General features: G+C 36.7%; 3 protein-coding genes across 4 annotated transcripts; 1 reads left to right on the top strand and 2 right to left on the bottom strand.

The window, feature by feature from the left end:
- Window positions 1-5,474: 5,474 nt before the first annotated feature.
- On the top strand, window positions 5,475-10,031 carry LOC107488493 (probable RNA helicase SDE3). The gene is made up of 5 exons (XM_016109246.3): window positions 5,475-5,620; window positions 6,139-6,956; window positions 7,073-7,246; window positions 7,769-9,220; window positions 9,567-10,031. The coding sequence occupies exons 2-5, from the start codon at window positions 6,168-6,170 to the stop codon at window positions 9,801-9,803; spliced, it is 2,652 nt and encodes an 883-aa protein (XP_015964732.1). The 5' UTR covers window positions 5,475-5,620; window positions 6,139-6,167; the 3' UTR covers window positions 9,804-10,031.
- A 169-nt stretch (window positions 10,032-10,200) lies between these two features.
- On the bottom strand, window positions 10,201-11,208 carry LOC107488497 (non-specific lipid transfer protein GPI-anchored 25). Its single transcript, XM_016109250.3, has 3 exons — window positions 10,863-11,208; window positions 10,693-10,749; window positions 10,201-10,596 (listed from the first exon to the last, which is right to left on the bottom strand). Exons 1-3 carry the CDS (start codon window positions 11,206-11,208, stop codon window positions 10,391-10,393), a joined length of 609 nt encoding a protein of 202 aa, XP_015964736.2. The 3' UTR covers window positions 10,201-10,390.
- Window positions 11,209-11,640: 432 nt separating this feature from the next.
- On the bottom strand, window positions 11,641-12,892 carry LOC107488495 (non-specific lipid transfer protein GPI-anchored 20). 2 transcript variants are annotated; one of them, XM_016109249.3, is made up of 4 exons: window positions 12,422-12,892; window positions 12,276-12,302; window positions 12,076-12,150; window positions 11,641-11,957 (listed from the first exon to the last, which is right to left on the bottom strand). In XM_016109249.3, the coding sequence occupies exons 1-4, from the start codon at window positions 12,756-12,758 to the stop codon at window positions 11,782-11,784; spliced, it is 615 nt and encodes a 204-aa protein (XP_015964735.1). In that variant the 5' UTR covers window positions 12,759-12,892; the 3' UTR covers window positions 11,641-11,781. The 2 variants fall into 2 exon arrangements, with proteins under 2 accessions (XP_015964735.1, XP_015964734.1); XM_016109248.3 differs by having other exon boundaries at window positions 11,641-11,981; window positions 12,422-12,882.
- Between the last annotated feature and the right edge of the window lie 617 nt (window positions 12,893-13,509).

Here is a 13,509-nt window from a genome sequence, read left to right as displayed (position 1 = left end):
GGTTAACCTTATGTATTCCGGATGTACTCTTACTATAATTAATTATCATCTATATTAAACTAATAAAAAACGGATAACAATTATGACACTGTGGCTGAGCAACTAGAGTTTTCACCGTAGAGACGAACTCCAATCCTGCAAGAACAGAGCAGCGAAAGTTCTTGGTATAGTGACAACTTCCATTACCTCCTAGTGCACCCTATTTTGTGGTTAACCTTATGTATTCGTTATGTACTCCTAATGACGTGTGAGCATCTTTCCTATCTTTTTTCCGTAAATTTGTACTTGAATTACTAAGTTTAATCAAGATGAATGCTATTTTGAGTCGTGTACAATTCTGTTTTTTTCAATAGTATTTTGGATGAATTTAACAGAGTTGGAACCAAGGATGAAATAAAGAGAAATTAGAAATAAAGGCTGCTACTCCTACGCCAAACTTGAGATCCAACTCAAAGACCCCAAGGAATACAAGCTGCCAAAACTAGACTCATAATTGTGTGATGATCACTTCAGTAGACTAAGAATTTTTGTCTTCTTTCTTACCATTTTGACAATTCTAATGAAAGCATACAGCAAACAGCATCACATATGATGCATGCCTGCAGCAACACATCGGCATTATTCCTACACCTCTCTTTGGAACTCCATCCCCGAATATGACACTTTGTGGCTGAACAACCGCAGTTCTCACCGTAGAGACGACCTCTGGCTGAACAGAGCTTAGTCTTGAAGACAGAGCTCTTAGTACAGTGACAGCCGTTACCTCTTGCTGCGCCCCAGCCTTCGTTAGCGGGTGCTGCCGCAACTAGCTAGTGCGGCTCCGCCACCGCCTCCTCCTCTGGTTCTCTTACCACTTTAATTTCTATTTGTCGAGAGAGATTGGTTCTTCTTATTTTAAAAATTTCAAATGAATAAAAATAAAAAAACTGAAAAAATAGTGTGCTTAACCTTATGTACCCCGTATGTACTTCTACTATAATTAATTACCATCAATATTAAACTAATAAAAAAAAATAATCTGGATAACAATTATGACACTATGGTTGAGCAACTGTAGTTCTCACCATAGAAACTACCTCCAATCCTACAAGAACAGAGCCTGGTCTAGCAGCAAAAGCTTGACAACCTCCATTACCTCCTGTTGCATCCCTGTTTTGTGGTTAACCTTATGTACTCTTTATGTACTCCTACTGATGCGTGATCATCTTCCCTATCTTTTCCTAGTGAATTTGCACTTAAATTATTAAGTTTAATCAAGATTTAATATATTTTAGCCACTATGTATGCTACTTTAAGTTGTGTATAATTCTGTTTATTTTAAATAATATTTTGGACAAATTTAATAGAATTGGAGCCAAGGATAAAACAATGAGAGATTAGAAATAAAGGCGGTCTCAAGTTTGGCGCCAACTCAAAAACTCCAAAGAATACAAGCTGCCAACTCCACGTCCCCAAGTTTGGCGCCACAACAAGATGTTCCAAGAAAGCTTGCTGCCACCTCCACGCTAAACTTGAGATTACTCAAGTTTGGCGCCAACTCAAAGGCTCCAAAGGAAAGCTTCACGCACCCTCACGCCAAACTTGGATTCTTCTAAGTTTGGCGCCACAACTTGAGAATGCAAGTGGTCCCCATTCGTCCAAAGGCTCGCACAAATCATTCATTAAATTTTGATTTAAACTTTTTATTTTATTTATAATTAAGAAAAGATATTATTTAATTCTAGGAAATTTATTTTTACATTAATTAGGATTAGATATAAAAGGAAAAAGAATCAGCCCTTCGGGCTCTTCTTCTCTTTCCTTCTACCTCATTCGGCAATTTACATTTTTTTCAGAATTTTAGTTTTTTTCTCTGAATCATGAGCAACTAAACCTCCACTGTTAAGGTTAAGAGCTCTGTCTATTATATGGATTGATACTATTATTTTTCTATTTTAATTCATGTACTGATTTATAATTCGAGAATTGTTTTCGTTCTTTATCTTATGAATTTGGGTGGAACGGAAGTATGACCCTTGTTCTAATTGAGTTCTTGTATAACTTGGAAAAGCTCTTTACTTGAACAAAAACTTGAAAACATATTCTCCTAAATCACTAATTATCTGGACTTAACGCGATACGTGACATATAATCCTCTTATATTTGGGTAATTAGGGTTTTTGTGCCATATAAACTAGAATTGAACTTCACCCTCTAATTGGAATTAAGTGACCAAGGAATTGACGGTTGATGAATGTTAGAGGAGACTAAAAAGGTATAAAGAATTAGGGTTTAGTCACATATAGTTTGCCATGAATTAAATCTTGCAGGATTAAAATAGTTAGTAAGAAAAGTCAATTCGAAAGATAGATATCTCTGAAGCCTTAACTGTTTCTCCATATATACTTCACAACCTATTTACTGCTTGTTTTTCTGATTCTTTGAATCACTGTTTGATGCATTTGAACTCTCAACACTATTTTCTGTCTATCTAACTAAGTAAATCACTTGACCATTGTTTCTTAATCCATCAATTCTCGTGGGATCGACCCTCATTCACTTAAGGTACTACTTGGTATAACCCAGTGCACTTGTCGGTTAATTTTCCGTCCGACGATCCTACACACGACAACCAAAAATAGAAAAATTGACATCAAAACTGAGATCAATAAGTTGACCAACAGAGATAAGATTAAAGTTTAATTTTGGAATAAAATAAGTGCTAGAAAGAATAAGATTTGACTGTGAAATAAAACTTTATGTATTGCATGCAAGAGGGAACCATTAGCAGTGTTGACAGAAGGTGCATTTGTAATGGTAGACAAAGACGAGAAACAAGAACGCAAAGGAAACACGTGATTAAAGCAACCAGAATCAAAATACCATTTATAATTACTTGGAAGAGTGAAAAAAGTAGTAGAGGTATTATTAGAAAAAGAGAAAAGTTGCTTAAGAAGAAACTCAATACCGAATGGAGAGACTGAAGGTGGGTTGAGAGAAGCAGAGTTGGTGGATTCATTAGCAGTAGCAGCAACAATAAAAACAGGCACATTCTTAGAGTAGTTGGGACGAGAATAATACTTGTTCTGATCTGAACGTGGTGGACGAGAAGGACAGGTAGTAATCAAATATTTCAAGAGCTTGCAATAATGGCAGAACAGTTTTGGACAATTGTAGCTAATGTGACCTTTATGTTTGCATTGCGACATTCAATAAAAGGACAATCTGAGAAGAGGTGTCCGGAATAGTTACAATTTCGACAAAATTTACCCTTTCTGTCTGTGGCAACAAACACATATGATTTTTCCATAATATATAATAAATATAAAGATGAAAGAGAAGAAAGAAAACTACAAGATTGTAACAAAAATCGAGAAAACAGAAGTCAAAATCGAAAAGATCTCAACCAAAAAATTTTAGGATGGGTCCCACTATGTGCCATGTCAGCAGCCACATCAGCAGTGGAGGACACGTGGCGACGTGTAAGAGGAAAAGGAGACACATCAACGCTAACGCGGTGAGAAGCTGGCACGCGGGTCAGGAAGCAGGTCGGTCTAGGTTGACACGCGGGTCGACGGGAAGCATGGTCTGTGACACGTGGAGGAGTCTGGACCGTTGATCGTAGACGTTGATCAACAATGCTGGATGCATCTGGAAGGAGAAGAAAGAGGAAGCGGGCAACGATCTTCCAGCGACGCATGGCGGCGCATTGGAGGATTCTGGCGACGTGGTTGGACTCAGAGCGACAAGAAGAAGACGATGGTATGGTCATTAACGAAGGAAAATGTCGGAAAAAGGGTCGATAACAGGTACAAAAAGGCTGTCGGAAGAAGAAAACATGAAAGGCTAAGAACTAATTTCCATAAAAAAAAATCTATGCTATCGATACCATGTTAGAAATAAGAGAGTAATCAGAAGAAAGTGATTGTGTATTATTGGGTGTGATGCTCGAATGATACAATATATAAGGATATGTATAGGTACTAAAAGAAACATAGCAATAAACGCATAATATCTCATATATAATAAATATATAAATATGCTAAATAAATATAATTGATATCAATTATACTTTAACATTATTAAATAAAATTCAAGGCTCATATTTAATAATAAAAAAATAATAGCTAAATATGTTCCATGAATACCATGATATGGCTATGTTTAAAAGTGGAGATCAAATAATATGTTATATCCTTTGTTTATTTTGATTTTTGAGTAATGTTATTCTTATCGTTTTAGAGACTAAATTAGGGTTTATTTGGGAAGTTTTAAAAATAATTTTTTTGAGTTTTTGACTTATGAAAAGTAGTAGTATTAATATCTGGTACAATTTTTAAAATCAAACTAAAGCTTTCTAAGAAGCTATTTAGGAACTTATAGAAAAGTTAAAAAAATAACCTCTCTCATAATGCTACTTTTTGTCTACTTTTTATCATATCTATAGAATAAGTACTTTTAGAACTAAAAATCCAAATATAAAATAACTTATTTATAAGCTACTTTTAATATAATCATTTGTTTAAGTTATTTTTTATTTTTTAAAAAAATAACTTAATTAAATTGTTTACTCAAACTGGATCTTAATATTATATAATATATATCTTTTAAGGAATCAAATTACTATTATAATCTCTTTGTCAAAAAGTAAAATAAAATAAACTACCACTATTATAATCTTGAATTAATAAAAAATTACGAGAATGCACAAAAATGTAAGATAGTTTAACAAAAAAAAAAGAGAACACGAAGTTTGTGTATAGATTAACAAACGGAAAACCTTATAGTGGAGCATTTTTTTATGGATTCACTTCTAAAGTTCTAATACCTTATAAATACACAAATAAATAGTTACTTTTGGTATACAAATATTAAAATTCTAAAAACTAAAAGGTGAAAAATAATTTGGAACAAAATGATCGAATATTAGTAGTAGAAGGAATATCAGTCCAATGTGATTGAAGTTATATATGTCATCTAACTAGTATTGTGACGCATATAGCCATATATGATGACTATATAAGTGGATCGAGTATCGTAAATCGTAAGCATGAAACGGAAGGGAATAACACACCTCATATACCTTACTTTTGTTTCCTTTCATTTGGAGTAGGAAGGAAGAAATGGAGCAAAACACCCAAATTAGTGAAAAACAAAAAATAAAATAAAATAAAATTTTGAATGAGTATTTTTGTTGTTGATAAATCTCTTTATTATTCTCAGACGAATTGGTTTTTAATTTATTTTATAATAATATTTTTAAAAAGTTAATTACTTTTTAATAATTTTTTTATTAAAAACGCATCCATTAAATTACAAAGAGATTACAAATTCTTGGTTACTTGTTAGTGACCAAATTCGAGTGTTTAATCTAATGTGATAACAGTGGGCAGTAGGTTGAGACTGAATTAAATTTGGGGACTAAATTAAATTCACGATAATAATCATTTATCTTAAATAAAAAATAATATTTAGACATAATTCAATACATAGTCTCAGCCTCTGGGCTCTCGCTTCACCTCCCTTCTAAACGTTGCCGAAGCTGAAGAGTGTTTCCGAGGAAGCAGGGGAGTGTGAGTATCTGTCTCACTCACTCTCACTCTCACTCTCACCCATTTTCATCTCCAGAATTTCTTCTCTGGTAAGCTTTCATCGCAAAAATCCTCCTTTTCCTTTTTCGAATTCCCCAAAGTCATTTTTCCGTAGAAATAAATAACAAAACCACGTCACATAATTGCCACCCTGCAAATTTCAAATTTTCATCGCATTGTTATTTTTATTTTCTCAGTATTTTGTTTGCGATTTATGTCCTCTGCAAAATCACAAATATTGAAGAGCTGCTTGCAAGTTTACCTAATGCTATCGTATTGTTTTGTGGGCGTAATTTTGTTTTGTTGGTTCGTGTTTGTTTCTCCTGTATTTGGTTGTATGTTATTGAAGAGATAAATGTGTAATTTAGGTTCTATTGAGAGATAATCTTTTAACTTAGTAATGATTTTGGATCCTCTCCTTTTGCTTGATGACAAGAGAGTTTTCTCTTATGTGAGATACACTATTTTTATGGTGGAGTGACCTAACAAATACTCTCTTTAGGGATGCTTTGACTTTATCATCTATGTTTTTTCCTTCTCTGAAATTCTCATCTTGTATCTGTTGCAGAACTGAGTTGGAAGTTCTGTTCATCCCCGATGAGTACTGTTGGATACAGGTCAGATGATGAATGCTCTTATGTTGGAGGAAAGGGAGAAATCGGGTTTCTAGATTTTGAGGAAGAGAAATCTGTTTGTAGTTACGCTGCTATTGATGATGGCGATCCGGTTATCATATCCATCCCATTTGCATTTGTGGATGGGAAGCCTCAATCAGTGTTTGTTGGAGATACTGCTGTGGATTTAATAACCATCAATAATACCACCAAAGAGCCTGTGCAGTTGTGGACTGTTCATATTTTTGCCTCAAATCCTCAGAACACTTTCACTCTTTCTCTGATGGAACCTCCATCAGCAAATTCAAATTCAAATGGAGATTCAGATGAGGGCTTTCTCGAATCATTTGATTTGGAGGATAGAATGCTTCAGCCTGGTGAGATTTTAAAAGTATGGTTGTCTTGCAAGACAAAAGAAATGGGCATGTACCAATCAATTGTGCATTTTGATGTTGGAGAAGAAAGAATAGAAAGGGTGGTTTTTGTCTTAGTTGAAGACAAGATTTCGAAATCGTTGGCTTCTAAGAGGCCTTATTCTCGACAAAGAAGAAAAGACAAATTTGCAGTAGATAATTTCGTCGCAGGCTCACGTCCTGCAGGGAAAACAAATCGGGCCTACATTAATAGGCTTCCAAAATATGATATTCCCGGGGATATTAGACACTTGCTTGAGAGCAATCAGATCCCTGAAGCTGTTGAAGGTGGTCTAACAAGAAAGAATTATGCTTCTTTTTTCAAAACATTGGTGATAATGGAAGAAATACAATTAGAGGTATACTAATTTGTTTATTCATAAAGAAAGAACAAAAAGAGAGTAGCTTACGAATGATCATATGCAAAGACTGATCTTGGTTCCCTTTGTATTCTTGTCACCGACTTATGCTTCAGGAAGACATGAAGACTTATGACATGGAATGCGTAACAATGAGGAAGAGACCCAATCAATTTTTGTCCATGTTGGTTCCTGGGCTTGCTGAGAGAAGACCATCACTGGTTCATGGGGATTTCATCTTTGCCAAACTAGCATCTGAAAATGATAAGAACACTGGACGCCCTTATCAGGTTTGTTAATTATTTAGCTGCATATCACATTGTCTTTTCATACTCCTTGGACAAATCAATTTATTAACTAGAAATCATTATAACAGAATCTGGTCATTAGAACTAGTCCGCAGATGCTTAACAGTAATTATTCATTCATATATTTCAGCTTTATCAATGGAGTTATTATTGCTTTGTTTGGACTCTTAATTAGGAATCTATGGCATTTATAATTTGATTGCATGCAATTGGGAAATGACAAATACTGTTAAGATATGCATATGAATATGATTGTATTGATATATAATTGGTAAGCATAAATTGTAGAATCTAGAAATTATATTATACTATTATAATTTTTTTTTGAACTTACAGACTGGTATTCTGAACTTTAATTTAGCCAAAGCTATATATATATATTTGGGATATTTTATTTTTCATAATACGTTCATATCTGATTTTCTTTCAAACAAGTCTGAGAATATATTTATCAAGTTACTGTCAATATTCTGCCGATGTAAAATCATATGTGAATTTTTGTAGGGATTTATCCATCGTGTTGAAGCTGATGAGATCTTTTTGAAGTTTGATAATGAATTTCACCTGCGCCATAGAGATGGAAATCTTTATGATGTTCACTTCACCTACAATAGGATCAATATGAGAAGGTTGTATCAAGCAGTTGAGGCAGCCAGTGGCTTAGGATCCGAGTTCCTTTTTCCATCTACTTTAGCCAGGAAGAGGTTCATTGAAACCACTGATCTGATTCCCATATCTGGTGCTTTTAATGATGAGCAGATTTCTTCAATCAAAAGTATTGTTGGTTGCAAAGGGGCGCCACCATATCTGATTTATGGGCCTCCAGGTACGGGAAAGACTAAGACAATAGTAGAAGCAGTTCTCCAGCTCTACAAACATAATAAGGATGCCCGTATTCTTGTCTGTGCACCATCAAATAGTGCAGCAGACCACATATTAGAGAAACTGCTTGCTGAGAAGTCTGTTGAATTTCAAGAAAATGAAATATTCAGGCTCAATGCTTCTACCAGGCCATATGAGGATGTCAAACCTGAAATTATCCGTTTCTGCTTCTTTGATGAGTTGATATTTAAATGCCCGCCAGTCAGTGCCCTCAGGCATTATAGGATTATAATATCAACATATATGAGTGCCTGTCTTCTTTATGCAGAAGATGTTTCACGGGGTCATTTCTCTCACATTTTCTTGGATGAGGCTGGCCAAGCCTCAGAACCTGAAACCATGATCCCTATATCCCATCTCTGCAGAAGGGAAACTGTTGTTGTTCTAGCTGGAGACCCAATGCAGTTGGGTCCAGTAATTTATTCGAAGAAAGCAGATACACATGGATTGGGGACATCATACCTGGCACGACTGTTTCAATGTGAGATGTATGCAACTGGAGATGCAAATTATGCAACGACATTGGTTAATAATTATCGATGCCATCCAGAGATATTACATCTCCCTTCAAAGCTGTTTTATAATGGGGCGTTGATTGCATGCAGAGACAAGACAACCTTCATGGTGAGTCCTGGCTTCCTCCCTAATGAGGAGTTTCCCGTTCTTTTCTTTGGCATCCAAGGATGTGATGAAAGAGAAGGGAATAACCCCTCATGGTTCAACCGAATTGAAGTGAGCAAAGTTGTCGAAGTTGTCAAGAGGCTGACAGCTGGTGGGAATATAATGGAGGAACACATTGGCATAATAGCACCATATAGGCAACAAGTACTCAAAATTAAACAGACTCTTGAAAATCAAGAGATGCCTGATATCAAAGTTGGTAGTGTTGAACAGTTTCAAGGACAAGAGAAGGAAGTTATTATCATATCAACTGTTCGATCAACCATCAAACACAATGAGTTTGACAGAGTCCACTGTCTTGGCTTTTTGAGCAATCATAGAAGGTTTAATGTGGCTGTAACTCGTGCCATATCATTGTTGGTTATCATCGGGAATCCACACATTATCTGCAAGGTATTGCCTTTTTCTCTAATTAGCCATGAGTTGATGTCCAGTTAGTTGTCTATAATCTATATGATGAGCTTTATGCTATGAATGGGGTATTTCCATATATTATCTGAAAGATTGCATTCCATATTCACTTAAAAGGTAGTATTACTATTACTTGTATGAATGATACCGAGAAATCGGAAATGCTTACTTTAGACATTAATTCGGTTGGTCTTTCTAGAGGATAATTATTGCTAGAAAATATACAAAAATGAAGATGATTAATAGTGAAAACTGGATAAAACCCTATTGTTAGATAGATCCTTGGTTTTGATAGTTATACACATTTTAATCTCCACTTGTTTGACAGGACAATTATTGGAGCCAAATGCTGTGGCACTGCGTAGACAATAAATCTTATCAGGGTTGTAAACTTCCTGATAGGCCAAAGACTTATGTTGAGGACGCTGGAGACAACAATGTGAAGCCTTATGGAGAGGTCAATGGAGAGGACTCTGTAGAATGGGGTCAAGATTTATCCCAGGTGGAGATTCCCAAACCTGTTACTGATGAGGCTGAATGGTCTGATGGCTGGAGAAGTAGTTGAAGATATCCGACTTAGAAATGATATAATTTTGCATGTTATTTACAAGTTTGAACTTGTACTCGCTACTGCTAGTCTACTACAACTACTACTATGTTAGAAGTCTTACTTAGGAATGTGTGGAAAAAATATCAATGTTACGTTTTGTTACGATGGGGTGAAAAGAAGAGTCCCGTTCAGTTATAAACCCGGGCCAAGCTGTGATATTGAAAACCTGGAGGAATTCACTAATCACTATTTATAGTATTATTTAACCATTGGTGATGTATTTCCAAAATGAAAAGAAAACTTTAACCATATGTGATTTTTCACAAGTTTCCTGAGTTTCAATCCTGAAGTGTTGAAGAAACGAGAACATTTGGATTGTGAAAAGGCTATCATTTTTTCAATAATAAGTAATGGAGGCGTAACACAGTAACAGTTAATAGCAGTAGTTAGCAAAAAAGTGTGATTCAATGATATTGATATAGACTACCAACTAGTCACGTATATACAACTGCTACTGAGAGCAATGATAGTAAAGAAAATCATGCTACGTAGCAACCAGTTATGAAGGGTGATAGTTACACATACACATTGAGCACTGTACACTATTGAGTGTTGAGGAGTGACACAAAGATGGCAAGTGCTACTGAGAGTAGTAGCAGAGTGTTGCTGCTGCACAAGTGTGTTGAAGCTGCGCCGTTTCCATTTGATGACAATGGAAAGAAAAATGGCCTTCCTCTTCCCCCGCTTTTTGGTGACCTACCACCAATCTTAGGTGCTGTTGAACTTCCTCCACCGCCACCCTGGATCCCTGTCAATCACAAACACCAAAACGTTAGTGTTCATTATCGTACTTGAAAACCATTAAAGATTAGAGAGAATAAGAGCCAAAAATGAGTTAAAGAACCAGATATGGTGAATCCCAGTGTCGCTGCGCTGTTGAGAGGTGGCAGAGCCGGTGATGCTGCACATGAAAAGAACAAGAATGGATGAATGAGAACATTGTGATGCGAATCGTGATGATAGAAAAACCAAGAACATGTGAAAGATTGAAGAAAAGAAAGAAAGAAGAAGAACCTGAGCAGAGGAAATTCAAGGAAAGAGGAGGAGTTGGATTGCAAATGGAAGAAAGCGAGATGAGCCTTGTGGAGTTGATAGGGAACCCGAGGATGTTAGGGTAGCGTACGAAGTAGCACAGGCAGATTGCGCCGCCGGACTCCGCCGCCGAGTTGAAGGCGGCGCAGCAGTTGGCGGAAGGTCTCTCGTTGAGGTCGTTGGGCGGGGACGACACGTATGAAAGACACGCTGAGAACGACAGCAGCTCGTCGGTGCAGCCACCTGTCGCCGTCGGGGAAGTCGGCGCCTCCGTATGTGCAACCAGTGCGAGGAGGAGGACGAATGCTGCAGTGACGCCGGTAGCCATGGTTGGCATTCACGGGAGCAAGAGAATTGAGATTACGTTTACGCTCTCACTAGCTTTACGCATAAAACTTTCTTTTTATTAGTTAATTTTATAACTATCAAACAATTAGGGTGCGTTTGGCTGTGTTTTCATTTACTATTGATCTTAATTCCAGTTTAATTTCGATTTAAACGAATACTTCAACAGGCAGACCGTTGGGACTAATTCTGCATTGGCGGGAGGGAACCCGCACAGTTTAACCGAATTCCCGCAATTGCCCTTCGAGTTTTTGCATAACTGCGTTGAGTCATTACAACTCAAGTAAAAATATTTTTATGAAAAAATAAAAGTTAAAATGTAGATGATGCTATATTAAAGTTTGTTGGTGCATAATTCCGCCATTTTCTTTTATCACTTAAAAATGAAGTAGAATAAGTAAATTAACGTGTAGACTAAATGGAAACAATAAGAATTTATTGTGGTCATTTGTGGATACAATCATTGCCTTTTCATTTGATAAATAGTGTGTCTCCCAATGCGGGTATGAATGAATCAGAGCAAAACCCAAAGAAATAACCATGCATTGCACACAACCTAGTAGTGTTTAAGAACACCATATCCCAACGCAACAAGTACGGCAGAAGGCAGGAGACTGTAAGATGAGACGGCGGATGATGGAGTCAGACCGGCACGGCCACTTGTCGCAGAAGGGGCACCGGAGTCCACCGATGGAGGGGTCGTGTCAGATTCCGGGGACAGAGAAGGTGTAACTGGTGAGGGGAGAAGAGGAGAATCTGTTAAAACAAAAGAGAAGCTGATATTGGTATTCCCAGTTGAGATAAGTATCTTTGTTGCACTAAGTTCTTTTGGTGAATATTAGTAAAGTACCTTGAGGACTTGGAGATGGAATCAATCCAGAAGGAGCAGATGCAGGGGAAAGAGATGGTCCAAGTGCTGCTGGTCCTGCAAGAACAAATCAAAATCATTCAAAGTACTAGTTAGTTCAAATGAAAAAGATTTATACTTTACTTGCATAAAAAGAAGCCAAGAAATTTCAGAAGGGAAGGAAAATTGAATACTGGCATTACCTGGAGCAGGAAGAGGAGAACCCGTGCCTGCAAAGTAATGAAGAGAGAAAATTAAATGTCTTAGTCTTATTGATGGGAAATCAGAATTAGATTTCACAAATAAACATTATTACTAATGAGTAATAAAATTGAAGAAATATATATACTTTTGCATTGAACAGGAACACCAGGCAAATTGCAAGCACGAGGAAGAGAGATGGCCAAGGTTCTATTGAACGGTATTCTGAAGGGAACACTGCCGGTGACGATGAGGCACAAACAATCCATGCCGCCACTTGTGAGGGACTTGACTGAATTGCAGCACGCCGCGGTGGGGGAGGTGCTATTGGAACTGCTGCCTGTGAGGTAGCCAACACATGGGGTGAAGGAAGTGCTTATCGTTGATGTGTTGCAAGGGGTACTGATCTGGGCATAGGCCGGCACAACCATTGCCATGACCACGGCTAATACCGCGACTATGTGGCACGGCACCAAGCGTTCCATGTGTGTTTTCTACTTAAGATTTTGGATTTGCTAGGAGTTTGGATTCTCTAGTGGACTTCTTGTGCTCAGGAAGTACAAAGAAAAACTGGGTCAGGGAGTTTTATGATTGGGAAAGAACAGGATGAACCAATTTATATTTAGGAAGGGAAACTCAAAGTTGGTTCAAGAGTTCAACTACCATAACTAATCACTAATCAGTGGGAAATGGATAACAGAATCATTCTTTATTAGGTCAGCCGCTAAGGTGGATAACCGAATCCATGTAGCAGTTCTTTCTTCATTGGTTTCCTTGCCCCTCTACTACTTTGAATATTTAATTGTTACTCGTATGACTTACCAAATGTTAAATTTGGTCAACTTGCCAATGAAACATAGCTTACCAAATCTTTTTGTCTTTGGTAGTGCTAGGGAACATCTCAATAAAAATTTAAACTGATTTTGGGGTTCACTAAAGATCGAACTCTTGACCTTTCGGATCTAGAACTCTAATACCATATCTGAAACCACTCATCCCAAAAGTGTAACCTGACAGGATAATGTAACACTAATGGTCATATCTCTAATACTTTCTAAACCTCCATTGTACACATTGTACGCTTAAGCCATTGGCTCCCTATACTTTTTCTTACAATTAAGTTGAATATTAACCATAATAATTAAGTATATATTCTCTATTTTTCTTTCTCTCTCTTGTGATTATTTAAATTTAGTTTAGCACTACCAGTTTATGATGGTGGTGGTGGCTGTCACC

Source organism: Arachis duranensis, chromosome 5, assembly GCF_000817695.3.
Source record: "Arachis duranensis cultivar V14167 chromosome 5, aradu.V14167.gnm2.J7QH, whole genome shotgun sequence".
Classification (NCBI taxonomy): domain Eukaryota; kingdom Viridiplantae; phylum Streptophyta; class Magnoliopsida; order Fabales; family Fabaceae; genus Arachis; species Arachis duranensis.
The sequence above is the reverse complement of the archived record's forward strand: the minus strand, read 5'-3'. Positions and strand labels throughout refer to the sequence as shown.

Bases quoted from the DNA above. Each gene is read 5' to 3' on its own strand.
- LOC107488493 (XM_016109246.3), top strand. From the start codon at position 6,168: ATGAGTACTGTTGGATACAGGTCAGATGATGAATGCTCTTATGTTGGA. The intron at 6,957-7,072 runs GTATACTAATTT...CTTATGCTTCAG, and splicing joins TGGAAGAAATACAATTAGAG to GAAGACATGAAGACTTATGA. The intron at 7,247-7,768 runs GTTTGTTAATTA...GAATTTTTGTAG, and splicing joins ACACTGGACGCCCTTATCAG to GGATTTATCCATCGTGTTGA.
- LOC107488497 (XM_016109250.3), bottom strand. From the start codon at position 11,208: ATGGCTACCGGCGTCACTGCAGCATTCGTCCTCCTCCTCGCACTGGTT. The intron at 10,750-10,862 runs GTTCTTCTTCTT...TTTCATGTGCAG, and splicing joins CTTGAATTTCCTCTGCTCAG to CATCACCGGCTCTGCCACCT. The intron at 10,597-10,692 runs GTTCTTTAACTC...TGTGATTGACAG, and splicing joins ACTGGGATTCACCATATCTG to GGATCCAGGGTGGCGGTGGA.
- LOC107488495 (XM_016109248.3), bottom strand. From the start codon at position 12,758: ATGGAACGCTTGGTGCCGTGCCACATAGTCGCGGTATTAGCCGTGGTC. The intron at 12,303-12,421 runs GTATATATATTT...ATTACTTTGCAG, and splicing joins TGTTCCTGTTCAATGCAAAA to GCACGGGTTCTCCTCTTCCT. The intron at 11,982-12,075 runs GTACTTTACTAA...TTGTTTTAACAG, and splicing joins TCCATCTCCAAGTCCTCAAG to ATTCTCCTCTTCTCCCCTCA.